The sequence below is a fragment of the Microcebus murinus genome, chromosome 28 (assembly GCF_040939455.1).
Source record: "Microcebus murinus isolate Inina chromosome 28, M.murinus_Inina_mat1.0, whole genome shotgun sequence".
In the NCBI taxonomy this organism is placed as follows: Eukaryota; Metazoa; Chordata; class Mammalia; order Primates; family Cheirogaleidae; genus Microcebus; species Microcebus murinus.
The window spans coordinates 14,496,040-14,515,403 of NC_134131.1; the positions used below are offsets into that span (position 1 = coordinate 14,496,040).

Sequence of the window (19,364 nt, forward strand, 5' to 3'; positions counted from 1 at the left end):
ACTCCTGAACTCAAACCATCCACCCGTCTTGGCCTCCCAGAGTGCTAGGATGACAGGCGTGAGCCTGGCCTCTTAAGTATTCTTAATTTGTAAAATATAGTTATTTCCATAAGTGCACTAAGAATGTTTTCTATTATAACAGGACAAAATTGGAAAACTGGTTATTTTTACCAAGTCTTTGACTAGGATGTCATATTTTTATAGATGACAAGGCTGCTTTGAGGGTTTGAGGTTGACTTTATAAAGCAAATAGACTTGGAAAGAGACTGGCCAGGTAACTCATCACATAGCTCCCTCACAGGGCTCTTGACCTTGTGGTGAGTAAAGAGCATCACTTTCTGACAAGCCCAGGAAACTGAAGACATTTTGGGGACCTTGAGAAAAGAGAGTCATCCAATCCCTATGAGTATTATAGGCATGGTCATGGGATGGCAAATCCTTCACTTGGTTTCCTTCCCTCAAGAGGCTTTTCAAAGTCTAATCTGAGATTCTTTTTGAACACATTCCATCCAAGCCAATTTGAAAACAGCCTATATGACCAATCACAGTTCTTGCTGCACTTTAGATAAGTAATTGAGCCATGCATAATAAGACTAAAACTGATTTTGCAAATAAACTGGTCTTATTATGATGTATCTTTGGTAGAAAAGGGGGACCAGAGAGAAAAAATAATTATGTTCCAGAAGAAACTATAGTACACCTACTATTAGAGTCTAGCCCTCACCATTGTTTTTGACTTTTTTATTATTTGCCTACAATTTGGACTGAATCCTGAATTCTCTCTCTGGGACTGTAAGACTCCAAATGAATGTTTGCAATTCTTTCTTTTTTCCGTTGTGGACTCACTGAAATGGCAACTACCCTTTCCCTAAGGCTCTGCAAACTGAAGCTCTTATATAAACAACTTTGTGCCGTTGTCTACCTCCACTTTAACTACAGATGCTTTGAGTTTAACATCTGGACACCTCAACTGACTGCCCTCTGGAGTCTGAGGAAACTGGTTGATAGACTATTATCACAAACATCACCTGTTTTTCTTTTATTTGAGAGCAGGTGTGCAACGCCATCTTCTGCAATGAGATATAGCTGCTTAAGTGGACTGGCCTATTCCCAGATATGGGAGACCGGTTTAATGGGACCCTTTGCCACTGCACTATTAACTTGATTTTTCTCTCCCCAGACATCAACTCAGCTTTTAGTGTGTGATACTTCAAAGGAAGTTTCAGAGCAGGGGAATAATGGAGCACAAAAAATGAGCCCCCAAAATATGTTGCTTAGGCATGCAGAGTTCTTTCGAAAATGGAAAGGCCTCGGAAATCAGCCCCAGAATCAAAAGTCCTTCTAACCTTGCCTCCTCAGCACACGGGAGGAGTGTCTCCGCAATTTCCTTCTTACCAAAAGAAACACAGTTGCCTTCTATCCCCTCCCTGAAATCTCACTTATCTAGTGCAAAAAGGAAGAGGAGAATGCAACCACACCTTGGATGGTTTTTTTTTTTTCACCAGATGATGTCTGCATCTGGGGCTCATTCAAATTCTAGAGAATCATTTACAAGTTAATTTCTGTCTCCCTAGTCCATTCCTTCTCCGTAATAATCATTTACTGCCCCTCAAATAAAGTCTATATTCCCCATCTCCTCCCTCCACTATAAGAGTATATAAGCTTCTGTATCTGCCCCCCTAGGGGGCTGGAGCAATCACTTTGTGACCCCTCCCATGCACACTGGCGAATTTGTTTGCCTTTTTTCCTACTAATCTGCCTTCTGTGGGTTATTTTCTTGTGAACCCTGAGAGGATGAAGGGGAAGTTTGTTCTTTGCCTCGAGACATTTTGCAGATCTCTCCTCCCAATTTATGACTCATCTTTTCATGCTCTTAACAGTGTCTTTTGTAAGAACAAAGTTCCTAATTGGTTTTTTTTTTAAATTTGTTTTTCTTTTTTTAGGGACAGGTTCTCATTATGTTGCCCAGGCTGGCCATAAACTCCCAAGTAGCTGGGACTACCAGTGCATGCCACTGTGCCTGGCTTAGTTCTTAATTTTGATGAAGTTCAATTTATCATTTTTTTTCTTTTATGGGTTATGCTTTTTATATAATATCTAAAAATGTGTGGCTTAACCTTGTTAACCTTGTGGGACCTTGTTTAGATCAAGAGTCTGAGACCTTATCTCTACAATAAATAAAAAAAGCATGGCGGCTGGTGGGTTAGGTATGTTTATGACCTTGTGGGTTTTTTGGTGTGTGTGTGTGTTTAAGGATGAGTGTCTGTTGGCGATAAATTCTTCAGTATTCACAGATGTAATAACGGGATGTCTGGGATTTGCTTTAAAATAATTCCCGGGATGGGCCAGGCGAGGTGGCTCTTGGCTGTAATCCTAGCACTCTGGGAGGCTGAGGCGGGAGGACTGCTCGAGGTCAGGAGTTCGAGACCAGCCTGAGCAAGAGCGAGACCCCATCTCTACTAAAAATAGAAAGAAATTAATTGGCCAACTAATATATATAGAAAAAATTAGCCGGGCCTGGTGGCGCATGCCTGTAGTCCCAGCTACTCAGGAGGCTGAGGTAGGAGGATCGCTTAAGCCCAGGAGTTTGAGGTTGCTGTGAGCTAGGCTGACGCCACGGCACTCTAGCCCGGGCAACACAGTGGGACTCTGTCTCAAAAAAAGAAAAGAAAACAAGAGTAAGGGGCTTTTCCTAACAGAATTTGAAACCTGCCCCTTTAGCTCCCTGACTCCCAGTTTCTTCCTCAATAAAACAGCTCGATGACACGATGCGTTTCCTGACAGGGACGCTGTGAGGCGCGTGTGAGGAAGGCGCTTTATGAAATGCTGTTCTATTCATTAGACACCTTTGTCATCACAGTTACCAATGCTGACATATTGCCCTCGAGCGTTCCTCTTCTGGTTCTTCCCAATGGTTCTTTCCTCCCGGTCCCTCCCGGCCGTCGATGGTTCCGCCCAGCTTCCTCCGGGGAAACCCCGCGAGGCGGAGCACCGGGGGACACCGGTCTCGGCGCCCACTTGGATCGCTCCGCACCGGAGGTGGGCCGCGCGTGAATCCCGGGTTCCGATTGGCCAGAGCGGGAGTAAACATCCGGCTGGCATGGGGCGTGGCCGGAAGTGGAAGGAGCCGGCGGTGGCTGAGTCGGTTCGCGCGGCTCCGGGAGCTCGAGTCTGCCCCGCCAGGTGCCATGGGCCGGCCAGAGTCTCGCTGAGGGGACGCGGGTTGGGCCATGGCCGGCACTCGGGCTGCCTCCGCCGCCTCGGCGGGGTCCTCGGCGTCTTCTTCCGGCAATCCGCCGCCTCAGGAGCCGGGGCTCGGGGAGCTGCTGGAGGAGTTCTCCCGGACTCAGTACCGGGCCAAGGACGGCAGTGGGGCCAGCGGCTCTAAGGTGAACCCAGAGGCGCGGTGAGCTGGAGAAGGCCCCGGACTCAGCGGGTTACGGAGTAAAGACCGAGGTCAAGGGTCGGAGGAATGTAGGAGGAGGACTTTCCTGCTGAGGAATGGGAGCCAGAGGGGAGTCCTCCAGGGCTTGGGATCCGAGAGTGAGGATCGGGCTTAAAAACCGTAAAAAGAGGAACTAGGGTGAGCCCAGCGAAGAGGCTCTTTCTGTTTTGAGGCGAGGTGTTTGGAGGTCAGGGATCATAGAGCTGAGGGCCCAGGTTCAAAGGTTAGAAAGGAGGAACTGAGAAAGTTGTTATTCCCCTGCTTGAGCTGTCTTCGGAAGGGTCGTGTCTGGGCGAAAAGCCCCCAGAACTAAGTAAAGATAGATGATTCCTCTGGGTCAGAGGTCAGAATGGAGCCAGGAGATAGATGAACCCAGTGCAGTGGATTGCCTCCTTACAAGGTTGCTGCACGACTTGGGCCCATCCCTTTCCTTCCCCTGTAGAACAGGAAGACGGCCCACACTGCCTCTCAGTTTCTTATCAAAAGCAGGTTTCAGATCCTCTTTTCCCTGACACGCCCCCCCCTTGAGATTCCCCCTCAGTCGTCTTATCGCCAGACCTGGAAGGCTTCTGCTGTGGTCAGACTGTTCTCACCCTAAGCACTGAATCTCAGTGATCCTGCCATTTCTTATTCCCCCACATGGATTTGGCAGCTTTAGGTTTTTCTAATGGGATTCTGCTCCATCCTGGGCCACGCAACTGATTTGGCGGCAGAAGTTACCTGCTCTGGGATATGCTGTAGTGGGCATCTGCTAGTTTTTAGGTAATACAGGGAAGACTTCAGTAAGGCTGGAGGTTCCCCACTATCCAAATGACCAAGTATTTTTCAGAGCATGGTCTGGGGTACTTTTTAAAAATAAAGATTCCTTAGTCCCACCAGTCCTACTGAGTCAGAATTTCTGGGGGTGTAAACCTGGAATTTGCATTTATAATAGACTTCTTTTTTTTTTTTTTTTTTTGAGACAGAGTCTCGCTTTGTTGCCTAGGCTAGAATGAGTGCCGTGGCGTCAGCCTAGCTCACAGCAACCTCAAACTCCTGGGCTCAAGCAATCCTTCTGCCTCAGCCTCCCAAGTGGCTGGGACTACAGGCATGCACCACCATGCCCGGCTAATTTTTTCTATATATATTAGTTGGCCAATTAATTTATTTCTATTTATAGTAGAGACGGGGTCTCGCTCTTGCTCAGGCTGGTTTCGAACTCCTGACCTCGAGCAATCCGCCCGCCTCGGCCTCCCAGAGAGCTAGGATTACAGGCGTGAGCCACCGCGCCCGGCCTTATAATAGACTTCTTAATGATGCTCATGTGCCTTCCAATTTGAAGATCCCTAATTTAAGACACTGAGTTTTTTCCTCCCCATTGGTCTTTTGAATACAGAAGGGCCTTTTGAGTCAGGTGTTTTTCTTTTTCTTTTTTTGAGGGGAACAAAGTCTCACTCTGTTGCCCAGGTTAGAGTGCCATGGCATCAGCCTAGTTCACAGCAACCTCAAACTTCTGGGCTCAAGCGATCCTCCTGCCTCAGCCTCCCTAGTAGCTGGGACTATGGGCATGTGCCACCATGCCCAGCTAATTTTTTCTGTTTTAGTTGTCTGGCTAATTTCTTTCTATTTTTAGTAGAGACGGGGTCTTGTTCTTGCTGAGGCTGGTCTTGAACTCCTGACTTCAAGTGATCCTCCCGCCTCAGTCTCCCAGAGTGCTAGGATTACAGGCGTGAGCCACCATTCCTAGCCAAGTCAGTGGATATTCTGGACCCCTCTTCTGTCTTATACATACCCCTGAAGATTAGGGTTGTCATAAATTACACTTGACGTTGACTGAAGCTGCCCTTAATGCCTCTCCGGGCCTCCTGATCTCTTGCAAACTTCTTGAGATGTTTTAGGTCTTTTGCCTTTTTTTCTAGTGGGTTTTCCTCTGACCTGTGAGCAAAACAAGATCAAATTTAGGGGAAGTTGTTTTTTCTATTTCATAAACAAATGGGGACATATAAGAAGACAGCTTTGTTTTCAGCTTTTACTTTTTTTTTTTTTTTTTTTTTTTTTTTTTTGAGACAGAGTCTCGCTTTGTTGTCCAGGCTAGAGTGAGTGCCGTGGCGTCAGCCTAGCTCACAGCAACCTCAAACTCCTGGGCTCGAGCAATCCTACTGCCTCAGCCTCCCGAGTAGCTGGGACTACAGGCATGCGCCACCATGCCCGGCTAATTTTTTTTTTATATACATATCAGTTGGCCAATTAATTTCTTTCTATTTTATAGTAGAGACGGGGTCTCACTCAGGCTGGTTTTGAACTCCTGACCTTGAGCAATCCGCCCGCCTCGGCCTCCCAGAGAGCTAGGATTACAGGCGTGAGCCACCGCGCCCGGCCTCAGCTTTTACTTGTTGCACTGAGCGGAGTATCTAGGTGCTAGCGTGTAGCCAGAGAATGGGGCAGAATCTGGCGCCAGGGAAAAATGATGGATTAATGCTGGTTACAGTGACCTAGAGCCAGAGTTGTTCGTATCTTATGGGCTGTGGACCCCTTGAATCTGACAAGAGCTGTAATCCTCTCCCCCAAGTGCTCAGCACCCACAGTTTCAGATGCAGTGCTGAGGAGTCAGAGTCCTTCCTGAAGCAGACCACATATGGGTTAATGAACTGCAAGCAGGGCCTGGGACCCAGCCTCATGTCTCTTTTCAGCACTGAGTAACAGTCACAGGGCATGTCAGTCCTCGGGACCTCTCTAGGTCATCGAGTGTCTAATTCTCACCCTCAGAACCCCAGAATCTTCTTTTTTTTTTTTTTTTTTTTTTTGAGACAGAGTCTCACTTTCTTGCCCAGGCTAGAGTGAGTGCCGTGGCGTCAGCCTGGCTCACAGCAACCTCAATCTCCTGGGCTCAGCGATCCTACTGCCTCAGCCTCCCTAGTAGCTGGGACTACAGGCATGCGCCACCATGCCCGGCTAATTTTTTATATAGATATTAGTTGGCCAATTAATTTCTTTCTGTTTATAGTAGAGACGGGGTCTCGCTCAGGCTGGTTTTGAACTCCTGACCTCGAGCAATCCGCCCGCCTCGGCCTCCCAGAGTGCTAGGATTACAGGCGTGAGCCACCGCGCCGCCCGGCCCCCAGAATCTTCTTTATGTTCAGGTCTCCTACTCTGTGCAGGTTGAGCGCATCGAGAAGAGATGTCTGGAGCTGTTTGGCCGAGACTACTGTTTCAGCGTGATTCCAAACATGAATGGAGACATCTGTGGCCACTACCCCCGGCACATCGTGTTCCTGGAGTATGAGAGTTCTGAGAAGGAGAAAGATACGTGAGCATCACGCGACTGACCATAGTGTGCCTATCTGGGGAGGCCTGGCAGGGCAGACTTACTTTCCCCATTTGTTAAGCCTCGTTGGCATCTTTATTTCCTTTCAGGACTGGACAAGTTAGATTGGTAAGGTGGCAGCTCGTAGATGAGGTGTTGGGAGTCACAGCCCTGGATTTCTCTGTCACTTCCACCCTAGAACTCATTGTCCTAAGACAGCTCACTTCACACTTCACCTTTCTGAATGAACATCAGTGTCCTTTTAGAGTGTGGGTGGGATGTATGCTGTGTTAAGACAGGCTTAAGAGTGGTTCCCATAGTATCACTTAAGCACCCTATGGTCTAGAATCCAGACTGCTTGAGTTTACATCTTTTTTTTTTTTTTTTTTTTTGAGACAGAGTCTCACTCTGTTGCCCAGGCTAGAGTGCCATGGCATCAGCCTAGCTCACTGCAACCTCCAACTCCTGGGCTCAAGCAATCCTCCTGCCTCAGCCTCCTGAGTAGCTGGGACTATAGGCATGAGCTACCATGCCCAGCTAATTTTTTTCTATATATATTTTTAGTTGGCCAATTAAATTCTTTCTATTTATAGTAGAGATGGGGTCTCGCTCTTGCTCAGGCTGGTTTCGAACTCCTTACCTTGATCGATCCACCTGCCTTGGCCTCCCAGAATGCTAGGATTATAGGCATGAGCGACTGCACGGGCCTTGAGTTTACATCTTGGCTGCCCCACTTGCTGGCTGTGTAACTGATGCTCGACACGTCATTTAACTTCTTTGTCCTTAGTCTTCTCATTGGTAATTCTCTACTTCATGTTGATTAGTCCTTTAAGGACTAATTAAAATTCTAGAATAATGGCTAGTGCAGTCCTGATGATGAATGTTGCTGATATAAGCCTGTGACATGTTTACTGTAAGAATTAGTAAGAGCTACCATTTATTGAGAGCCTATGAGGCCCGAGTGCTTTCTCTGGAATAACAGTTCATACCAGAGCAAACACCAAGCATCTGGTGCAGGGTGTGGCCCATAGGTAGTTAGTAAATGGTGGTAGTAGTTTGATACTAATAGCTAATCACAGCATTGAGGCCCCAGGAAATACTTTATGTTGATCCCCAAGTTTGTACCCCTAGTCTCCCTGCTTGCTGCTGATTTTAAGGAAGTTCCAATAGCTGTTGTCAACATTATGTGTGAAATCCTGGCCCTGAGGATGGACTGTTGTGATAAGTGCTACAGTAGAGTCAGGCTGCAAATTTTCAGCAGCCCCTTGCTACTGCAGGGCCATCATTGCTCCTAATAACTGTTAGCAACTCAAATTCTAAGGCTCCAGAGCCACTGAATTAGAGTCACAGTGTCACAAGATACCCAGGTGATTCCAGTGCACTTTAACTGCTGTAGGCAAACCGAGGAGAATGGTTAATTCTGCCTGGGGTGTGTGTGTGTGTCTTTTTACTTAAGTAAGTTAAAAGCCAGAGCCTTTTGAGCTGGAATTTGAGGGATTAGAAGAGTTTCCCTGAAGTGTCCTTAGGGACCAAGTTTTAATAGTATAGGGTCTTGGCTGGGCGTGGTGGCTCACGCCTGTAATCATAGCACTCTGGGAGGCAGAGGCGGGAGGATTGCTCAAGGTCAGGAGTTCGAAACCAGCCTGAGCAAGAGCAAGATCCCATCTCTACTAAAAATAGAAATAAATTAATTGGCCAACTAAAAATATATAGAGAAAAAATTAGCTGGGCATGGTGGCTCATGCACATAGTCCCAGCTATGCGGGAGGCTGAGGCAGGAGGATTGCTTTTGAGCCCAGGAGTTTGAGGTTGCTGTGAGCTAGGCTGATGCCACGGCACTCTAGCCCAGGGCAACACAGTGAGACTGTCTCAAAAAAAAAAAAAAAAAAAAATAGTATAGGGTCTTGATCTTCAAGCCAAGGAGTGTGGCCTTGTGGATTGTGTATGGGTGTCAATGTGCCAGTATCTCCTGAGCACTTATTAAGATTATAGGTTCTAGGGCCCCTCCTGGGCCTTCTGAATCAGAATTTCTAGAATCTATATTCTCAAAAGAGTTCCCTAGATGTCTTGCATATATCATAGCTTAAGAACTGCGGCAGCCACTGGGAGCCAGAGAAGGCTTACATGCAAAGGAACAACCAGGTCAGAGGAGTTTGAGGAATAAGCTTTAGTTTCCTCATCTGTAAAGTGAGGAGTGCCCTTCTCACCAGGTTATAATGGGGTTCCCTAAGAAAATGGATACAATGACTCTTGTATGTGGATTTTTTTTTTTTTTTTCTGAGACAGAGTATCGCTTTGTTGCCCAGGCTAGAGTGAGTGCTGTGGAGTCAGCTTAGCTCACAGTAACCTCAAACTCCGGGGCTCAAGCGATCCTCTTGCCTCAGCCTCCCCTGTAGCTGGGACTACAGGCATGCACCACCATGCTCGGCTGATTTTTTTCTATGATTAATTAATTTCTTTCTATTTATAGTAGAGACAGGGTCTCACTCTTGCTCAGGCTGGTGTCGAACTCCTGACCTTGAACAATCCGCCCACCTCAGTCTCCCAGAGTGCTAGAATTACAGGCTCGAGCCACCGCACCTGGCCTGTGGATCTTAAAAATTGTATGACATCTTCAGTTGTATATAACCTAAGAACTCCAGGGCTCTCTAAGCCTATAGAATTGGGTTTTTTTGTGGCTCCCTTATTTATAGTACTTAAAGTTTTCCAGCGGCAAAAGAAACAGACAGGGAGAGAGACGGGGCCAAACAACGTAGGTTTATTGAGCACTCCCTGGTGAGGTTCGCGGGTCCCAAGAGAGGGGGGCCTGAGAAGTTACATCCGTTTGGAGGGGGTGTGGGCCTTTATATTGTTTGGGGTTGGGCTAGGGACTTTTGGCCGGAAGAGCTGGTGGTTTTCTACTGTGACCTTCGGCGGTTATTGAGAAATAGGAGGGGCTGGCAGTATTTACGGAATCCGGGAACCGAAAACTTTCTTATGTGGGTGGACATCCAGGGGTTGTTGTCTTCTTCGGGGCCTGGCAGTTGTCCTTGGTGGGTCTGGTCTCATGAGCCTTTTCTTTTTTATCTAGGGAGGGGAGGGAGGCCCGCCACCAGCCTTACACTTAACTCTTCCTAATTCCTTCTTCCAGAGTTAGGTAAACTTACTTTCTGCAAATCTTTAAGCTAAAGTTTCTAAACAAAGAATTCTTTTTTAGCCTTGCCACTCCTTTTCTACCCTCTTCAGTGCTGGCAGGTGGTTTTACCTCCTTGTCCTTATAGCATTTTGATATTAGGCTTAGATGTAGTCAACGTGGTCCTTCTCTACCTTGACTTTGTAAGTGAATCACCTAGGATCTTGTTATAATGTAGAATCTGATTCAGTAGATCTGGGAAGGGGCCTGAGATTTGGCATTTTCTAACAAGCTCCCAGTTGATGCCACACTGCCCTTTAGTAATGGTGCATTGAAGAACTCAGTCTTGGTTGCCTCACAGAAGCTTTTCATGGAAGGAAACAAGTTCAGTGTTGATCCCTTAAAGAGAAGGAAGCTAACATTTGTTGAGTGCCTGCTGTTTGGCAGGTGTTACGGTTTCACACACTAGTTTACTTAAATCCTGCAACCCACTCAGTGAAGAAGATACTATTACCCCTATTTTACAAAGTCAAAGCCCAGAGAAGTATCATGCCTTTGTCCAAGATCACTGAGGGCTGCAGTGGAGTGGGTTAAAAGCCAGGTTTCCTGATTTTACTCTGTCCACCTGTTTGCCTTTTCTTCCTTTTACCACCACGGCTCCCCTGCCTTGTCTAGTAGTGCCTCATCTTCCAGGCCGGGGCCACTGCAGAACATCCTTAACCCTAGAGGAGTTATTGGAGTTTGTTTTTACTTTCACTCCTTGCAAGGCCGTGAAGTGTTATTGAAGTGATAGATGCCTATTTGTTGAAGGAAAGGGAGCTTTGGTATGTTTGGGTGGGAAGTGATAGAATTTTTCGCCTCTACGTAGCTTGCTTGGGTGTTACTGATGACACTATTTGGTCTGAGTTTAAAAAGGTAGAACTGGATTCAGGAAGTGGTTTTGTCCTGTTAATGAACCTTCCCAAATCTGCCCATCCTCTGGGAATAGAAGCCTGGACAAAGATCAGTGAATGGCCAAGACATATTTGTCAACAAGTATTCATTGACTTGTTGCTATATATGGTAGACTCCAGGGATCCAGTTGGAAGCCAAGTAAATGAAGTATTGTTTTTTTCTCTCTGAGACAAGAGTCTCACTCTGCCCAGGCTAGAGTGCCGTGGTGTCAGCCTAGCTCACAGCATCCTCCAATTCCTGGGCTCAAGCTGTCCTTCTGCCTCAGCCTCCCAAGTCGCTGGGACTACAGGCTTGCATCACCATGCCCAGCTAATTTTTTCTACATATTTTTTAGTTGGCCAATTAATTTCTTTCTATTTTTAGTAGGGACAGAGTCTCGCTCTTGCTCAGGCTGGTCTCAAACTCCTGAGCTCAAATGATCCTCCCAGTCCGGGCACAATGGCTCACGCTTGTAATCCTAGCACTCCGGGAGGCCAACTTAGGTGAATTGCTGGAGGTTAGGAGTTCGAAACCAGCCTGAGCAAGAGCAAGACCCACGTCTCTACCATAAATAGAAAGAAATTAATTGGCTAACTAATATATATAGAAAAAATTAGCTGGGCATAGTGGCGCATGCCTGTAGTCCCAGCTACTCGGGAGGCAGAGGCAGAGGGATTGCTCGAGCCCAGGAGTTTGAGGTTGCTATGAGCTAGACTGACGCCACAGCACTCATTCTAGCCTGGGCAACTAAGCGAGACTCTGTCTCAAAAAAAAAAAAAAAAAAGATCCTCCTGCCTTGGCTTCCCAGAGTATTAGGATTACAGGCATGAGCCACGGCACCCGGCCTAAGTGAAGTCTTTACCCCTAGGTCTAGTGGATACAGAGACAAATAAATAAGCAATAACAGTATAACAAAAGCCAGAATTAGGGGAAGTACAATTAAGGCATTGGGAAACGGTGATTAAAACCATAGGCTCAGTGGCTGCCCACCAGGACTTAGAATCTCAACTGCCCAGTGTGCCTTGGGATAGTGATTTGTTTTTTGGTTTTTGTCATCATTGTCTTCTCCCCCCCCCTGCCCCCCAAATAGGGTGTCAGCTTGCTGTGTTGCCCAGGCTGGTCTTGAGCTCCTGGCCTCAAGCGAGCTTCCCAAATGGCTAAGAGTATTCAGGGGTACTCAGACTTTTTAAACGGGGCCAGTGCACTGTCCCTCAGACCATTGGGGGGCTGTTGCACACTGTGGGCCCCGCCCTGGACGAGTTGGCTGCTAAGCTGGACAGGCAGCGGAGGCAAAAACACCTGGCAGGCAGGATAAATGTCCTCGGCGGGCTGCAGTTTGAGGACACCTGGTATAGGTGCACACCACTACACCTACCTTGGGAGAATGAGTTCATCTTACCTGCCTCAGCTGTAAAATAGGGTTAATAAGGACTAACTGAGAATGTGGCTATTAGCCCTGCTTGTGCCTCGTATCTGTTAACCACTTTGATACGGCGCTCACTGGCCACGAAACCTTGCCCACAGCCGGCACTCATAGTGTGTGCTGTGCATTGACGGCCGAATTCTTTTTGCTCTTGCGTGATAAGGAAAGCTTTAAAGCACTGAAAGCTTGTTTTACTTGACAGGCAGCTTTACTTATAAAGCTTTACTTTTTACTGTACTTTTACTTTACTTTTTCAAAGTTTTACTTGACAGGCAGCTTTACTTATAAGCTTTACTTCTATTTACCTTACTTATAATGTAAATCAGAATAGGTAACATATATGTTTTTATTACATTATGTTTAAATGCTCACAATTTAATTTTGATAAATGAAAAATTAGAAAAGTCATATCATGGCTATTGGCTAAAGTCAACGCTCATACAGAAGTGGTTAAGTAGCAGCAGTAACATCTATCTTGGGAAGTTTTGGGGACACTTAGTATGAAAAACCAACCTAGTGGGAAGTGTAGGGGCTGGTCTGGGAAAGCTTTTCTTTGGAAGTTATGTGAGAATGGCACTTTCTTTTTATTTGAAAATAGTTTTGTATGTAATGCTCATAAAAATAAAATCAGTCATATAATTCAATTAAATATGTATGTCAAAGTGGGGTGCAATGGTGCATGCCTATAGTCCCACCTACTCAGAAGGCCAAGATAGGAGGATCACTTAAGCCTAGGAATTTGAGACCAGCCTGGGCAATATACCAAGACCCTGTTTCTAAAAAAAAAAAAAGAAAAGAAAAAAAAATTAGCTGGACACGGTAACTTGTGCCTGTAGTCCCAGCAACAGGGAGTCTGAGGCAGGAGGATCACTTGAAGCCCAGGAGTTTGAGCCTGCAGTGAGCTGTGATTACACCAGTGCACTCCATTCTGGGTGACCATATCTCTAAAATAAATTAATTTAAATAAATATCAAAAGAACCTGATAACATCTTGCCAGAAATTTTCCTGCATATATTACAAACATAAATATGTAATCCTGTGTTTATTCATTCAAATATGAGTATCAAGACAGACACAGTTCAGTGTTTAGAACTGCAATAAAAGGATCATAAGGACAAGAGGTAATAAAAATGGGAATTAGTGAGAGAACAAAAACTGAGTTGGTTCTTTGAATAGGGGAAACCAGAAAAATAAACGACGACCACGCCTAGCAAGAAAAGGTGTGTCTTTACGTTAAAAGACAGCTCATGGGCAGGTGGGAGGGGGGAGGGGGGCGGGTATATACATACATAATGAGTGAGATGTGCACCATCCGGGGGATGGTCATGATGGAGACTCAGACTTTTGAGGGGAGGGGGGGAAATGGGCATTTATTGAAACCTTAAAATCTGTACCCCCATAATATGCCAAAAAAAAAAAAAAAAAAGACAGCTCAGGCTGGGCGTGGTGGCTCACGCCTGTAATCCTAGCACTCTGGGAGGCAGAGGCAGGCTGATTTCTCAAGGTCAGGAGTTCAAAACCACCCTGAGCGAAACCCTGTCTCTACTATAAATAGAAAGAATTTAATTGGCCAACTAAATATATACAACTAAATATATACAAAAAATTAGCCGGGCATGGTGGCGCATGCCTGTAGTCCTAGCTACTCGGGAGGCTGAGGCAGGAGGATCGCTTGAGCCCAGGAGTTGGAGGTTGCTGTGAGCTAGGCTGACACCATGGCACTCTAGCCCGGGCAACAGAGTGAGACTCTGTCTCAAAAACAAACAAACAAATAAATAAATAATAAATAAATGAAAGACAGCTCAGAGCCTCTTAGAAGGAAATGTTAGCATGTTCTTCACCTTGCTTTTGAGGAGAATTTGCGGAATAAAGCGATTCAGCCTGAGAGAATCAAATGCAGTTTTAAGGCACTTCGGTTCACAGTTCACAGCTGCTGGTTCAAGCTAAGTGAGAGTTGGTTGCAGCAGATGATGCTGACCAGATCTGTGAAAATGGCCTGAGGCCACTAGTAGGTGGGGAGAAGGCTGCTACATGTGGCCCCTATTTTCTCCTGGAGTCTGAGTTTAATTAGGCTTGGTTGGGCGTGATGCGCACCTGTAGCCCCAGCTATTTGGGAAGCAGAGGCAGGAAGATTGCTTGAGCCCAGGGGTACAAGTCCAGCCTGGTTAACATAGTGAGACCCATCTCTTAGAGAAATGAAGTCAATTGTCTCATACTGAAGTGCCTTTTTTTTTTTTTTTTGAGACAGAGTCTCGCTTTGTTGCCCAGGCTAGAGTGAGTGCCATAGCATCAGCCTAGCTCACAGCAACCTCAAACTCCTGGGCTCACAAGCAATCCTCCTGCCTCAGCCTCCCGAGTAGCTGGGACTACAGGCATGTGCCGCCATGCCCGCCTAATTTTTTTTTTGAGACAGAGTCTCACTTTGTTGCCCAGGCTAGAGTGAGTCGGCTAATTTTTTTTTCTATATATATTAGTTGGCCAATTAATTTCTTTCTATTTATAGTAGAGACGGGGTCTCACTCTTGCTCAGGCTGGTTTCGAACTCCTGACCTCGAGCAATCTGCCCGCCTCGGCCTCCCAGAGTGCTATGAAGTGCCTTTTTTTTTTTTTTTTTTTTTTTTTTGAGACAGAGTCTCACTTTGTTGCCCAGGCTAGAGTGAGTGCTGTGGCGTCAGCCTGGCTCACAGCAACCTCAATCTCCGGGGCTCAGCGATCCTACTGCCTCAGCCTCCCGAGTAGCTGGGACTACAGGCATGCGCCACCATGCCCAGCTAATTTTTTGTATATATATTTTTAGTTGGTCAATTAATTTATTTCTATTTTTGGTAGAGACGGTGTGTCACTCATGCTGGTTTTGAACTCCTGACCTTGAGCAATCCGCCCGCCTCGGCCTCCCAAAGTGCTAGGATTACAGGCGTGAGCCACCATGCCCGGCCTGAAGTGCCTTTTTATCTCCTAGAGAAACTGAAAAGGCAGCAGCACTCTGGTTCTCAGCGAGCTGTGTGTATTCAGGGCTGGCTGGTGGGTCTGTGCCACCCTACGGCCCTTGGAAAAGGCACCCCAGTCTCTTCAAGTTTGCCATTCTCCTTCCTGCAGCAAAGAAAAAAATTTTTTTTTAATATTTTAAATTGTTTTATTTTATTTTTATGAGACAGTTTCACTCTGTCACCCTGGGTAGAGTGCAGTGGCATCTTCATAGCTCACTGCAACCTCCCAACTCCTGGGCTCAAGTGATCCTCCTGCCTCAGCCTCCCAAGTTGCAGGGACTACCAGCATGCACCACCATGCCCAGCTAAGTTTTCTGTTTTAAGTAGAGATGGGATCTCACTTTTGCTCAGGCTAGTCTCCAACTCCTGAGCTCAGGTGATTTCCATCTCAGCCTCCCAGAGTGCTAGGATTATAGGCATGAGCCACCATGCCCAGCAGAAAAAAAATTTTAGTTGCAAAAATTATATCTTAACAGGAAAATACACCTTGGGAAGGTTTTAAGTCCTCCTCTTATACCCCTTATTCTCTTTCCAAGATCATCAAACTATTGTTCCTGGTTTTTATTTGAAGACCCCTTTTTAACTTCAATTTCAGATACCCACCTGGTAGTAGTTATTCTCAAAATGTGTCTAGTGACATTTATAGATATATTTTTACTAAGAATTCAGCAGTTTTTAAACTTTGTACTGTTAACCCTTAAAATCAGTGTGAACTGTGAGGGTCCACTTACACATTTTTTTTTTTTTTTTTTTTTTAACCAGAAGCTGATTGAAAATACAGTACTGCAGGAATAAGGTGTTTTCTTTGTTGCATGACTCATTTAAAGCCAGTAGTTTAAGCACCGAGGAAAGCTGTAGTGAGAGTGTTTGAAGATTTGCTTCGGTAAACCTTGTTTCCTATTCTTGTCTCCAGTTCCCTGGCTTGGCATCGCATTTCATGGTTTCTCCTCCTTTTTGCTCCCCTCTTGTTAGCGATCCTCCCCTTTTTACCCTGTTGCTTTGATCCTCTTCTTGGTCCTCCAGAGAACCAATGACCACAGATTGGTCCTTCAGGTAGGACAGGCTTGGTTGCCTGTCACACCGTATCAGGTGTGGCACTGGATGCAACTCGGAGAGTCAGAGGGAGTTTGGGGTCTTGGGGTCTTGCACACTGGGCAGAGTGCTCATGGATGGAGCACGGCTGGGTCTGGAGTTTTCGAGGTAGTCTGCCATCACACGTTTGAAGGCGTGGAGAGTATCATGAAACATGGCAACTGAAAAACTGCAGTTACACGTATAGAATACAAGTTCTTCTATTTTTTTTTTTTTTTTTTTAAGACAGAGTTTCACTCTGTTGCCCAGGCTAGAGTGAGTACCATGGCGTCAGCCTAGCTCACAGCAACCTCACACTCCTGGGCTCAAGCGATCCTGCTACCTCAGCCTCCCGAGTAGCTGGGACTACAGGCATGCGCCACCATGCCCGGCTCATTTTTTCTATATATATTAGTTGGCCAATTAATTTATTTCTATTTATAGTAGAGACGGGGTCTCTCTCTCGCTCAGGCTGGTTTCCAACTCCTGACCTCGAGCGATCCACCCACCTCGGCCTCCCAGAGTGCTAGGACAGTTCTTCTGGAACCTGAATAGTAGTGTCCTGGGCAGGACTTCCTGCATCCATTTCTTTCTCCTTTTATTCTCCACCCTGCAGTCAGCAGCAGCATCTTTTAACATCCTGAATTTGATTTAGTCGCCTGCTTAAAACCATTTTGAGTTTAAGAAGACGGTGTCCCATAGCCTTTTTCTGTTGAAGCAGGAGTGGAGGAAGTGAATTGGGGGAATGTGGCAGGATGGGACATGCTGGGAACGCAGGTGCCTAGGAGATGCAGCGAGAGTTTTGCGGAAGTTCTTGACTAGCTGCACTAGATGCAGGAACTCCATTGGTGAACAAGATGACGTCCCGGCTCTTAGAGATAGATGTGGAGAAAGAGAAAGAGCTGTGGGGAACATTGAAAGGGGATCATTCCAGGCTATATGGTGAATCTGGGAGGGCCTCTCTGAGGAAATGTCATTTGAAACTAAAGGATGATTAGGAGAAGGGAGCTTGGGCCCAACTCTGGGGGCAGAGGGGACAGCATGTGCAAAGGCCTGGAAGTAGGGAAAGCGCGTGTGGCTGGTGGGATAGAGAGTGTGCCCGTGTGGCTGGACATGAAGGTGACATGGGTAGACAGGGCAGAGGATGCATTTTTTTTTTGAGACAGAGTCTCACTTTGTTGCCCAAGCTAGAGTGAGTGCCGTGGCGTCAGCCTAGCTCACAGCAACCTCAAACTCCTGGGCTCGAGCAGTCCTCCTGCCTCAGCCTCCTGAGTAGCTGGGACTACAGACAGGCATGCACCACCATGCCCGGCTCATTTTTTCTCTATATATGTTACTTGGACAATTAATTTCTTCCTATTTATAGTAGAGACGGGGTCTCGCTCTTGCTCAGGCTGGTTTCGAACTCCTGACCTCGAGCGATCCGCCTGCCTCGGCCTCCCGGAGTGCTAGGATTATAGGCGTGAGCCACTACGCCCGGCCAGTATGCAGTCTTTTCGACTTTGTTTCTCCTGCCCCGTGCCTGGTGCACAGTCGTCCTTGACTGTCTGTGTGATTGGAGTGCACGTGGTTGTGGACTGGGCGGGGCAGTGGTTGGTCTGGAGATGGCTGCTGGGCTGTGTGGGTGCAGGGAAGAAGAAGGGCCCTGCGAGGCCACACTCAGTATCTCCGGAGACCAGCCACGTTCTTTCCCTAACAGTGTCAGCTGCTGTTCAGCTTCATCTTATTGCTTCCATGTGGGAACACGGGTTCGCTTTTTCCCTCAGATATTTCTAGTATTTAGAAGCTAGAAGTTGAAATTGATGTGAATGTTCAAAATTTTTAAATGTTGACAGCTAATTCAGAAAAATTTCAGTACGTTTTCTGGGTGAAACAATGTGTGTGGGCTGCCAGTTTGAGACTTGACCTTAGTACCTTAAACTCACATATTGGGTTATGTAGGAGATTCAGCACGAGTGGGGAAAGGGCCAGTGTTGGAGGAGAGAAGGCACTGGTGAAGAAGGAGCATTCCAGAATGGAGATTGTGAGCAAGGTGGCACAGCTTGGTTTCATTCCTGAGCTCCAGTTTCATTTGTTCAGCTACCTACTGGGCATCTTCAGAGGAATGTCCTATGGTATTTCCTCGAAGACAAGCATCTAAAGTGAATGCCTCAATTTTTCTTACCCTGCTCCTCTTATTTCTCATAGTAGTACTTTTTTCTTCCTGGGTACACTGGCTCAAAAAAAAAAGCTGTTTAAGATTTTTTCCTACTGTAGTATACTGTTTCCAGTATATTGTTGTGTCCATTTGACTTTGTTTCTGTAATAAGTTTGATTCATCCTGTTCTTTTACAATTTTTTGCTCTCTTCCTTGGTTTGTTACTATAGCTCCTACTACTTCCATAGTGCCTCTACCTTCATGTGGCTGGTCTTCGGAGACTTCTGGGTGTGACCTCTCAGGGCCCTTGTTTTTTTTTGTTTTTGTTTTTGTTTTTGAGACAGAGTCTTGCTTTGTTGCCCAGGATAGAGTGAGTGCCGTGGCGTCAGCCTAGCTCACAGCAACCTCAAACTCCTGGGCTCAAGCAATCCTACTGCCTTAGCCTCCTGAGTAGCTGGGACTACAGGTATGCACCACCATGCCTGGCTAACTTTTTTTCTATGTAAATTAGTTGGCCAATTAATTTCTTTCTATATATAGTAGAGACGGGGTCTCGCTCTTGCTCAGGCTGGTTTCGAACTCCTGACCTTGAGCAATCCTCCTGCCTCAGCCTCCCAGAGTGCTAGGATTACAGGCGTGAGCCACTGTGCCTGGCCAGGGCCTTTATTTTTTCTCTCTGTTTATGTGGTCCCCTGGTTATCTCAGCCTCACCTTCCTCCCTGTCCAGACCCATGTGTGTTCTACCCATAAAAACACTTAAAGACTTTTATTAATTTTATTTTATTTTATGTTATGTTATGTTTGTTATGTTATTTTATGCTATGTTATGTTATTTTATGTTATGTTATGCTATTTTATTTTATGACAGAGTCTCACTTTGTTGCCCAGGCTAGAGTGAGTGCCGTGGTATCACAGCAACCTCAAACTCCTGGGCTCAAGCAATCCTCCCACCTCAGTCTCCCAAGTAGCTGG

General features: G+C 46.3%; 1 protein-coding gene across 9 annotated transcripts in view; it reads left to right on the forward strand.

Moving 5' to 3' along the window:
• The first annotated feature begins 3,088 nt into the window (after nucleotides 1–3,088).
• The window catches only part of MTMR14 (myotubularin related protein 14), a 55,452-nt gene continuing 39,176 nt past the window's right edge, over nucleotides 3,089–19,364 (forward strand). For 7 of the 9 annotated variants that reach the window (XM_020284209.2, XM_020284211.2, XM_020284215.2 and 4 more), the window contains exons 1-2: nucleotides 3,090–3,389; nucleotides 6,583–6,731. In XM_020284209.2, coding sequence (XP_020139798.1) covers nucleotides 3,231–3,389; nucleotides 6,583–6,731 — 308 coding nt within the window. In that variant the 5' untranslated portion in view covers nucleotides 3,090–3,230. Of the gene's footprint in view, nucleotides 3,407–6,582; nucleotides 6,732–19,364 lie in introns of all 9 variants that reach the window. The other 2 variants (XM_075998440.1, XM_020284213.2) reach the window with 2 other exon arrangements.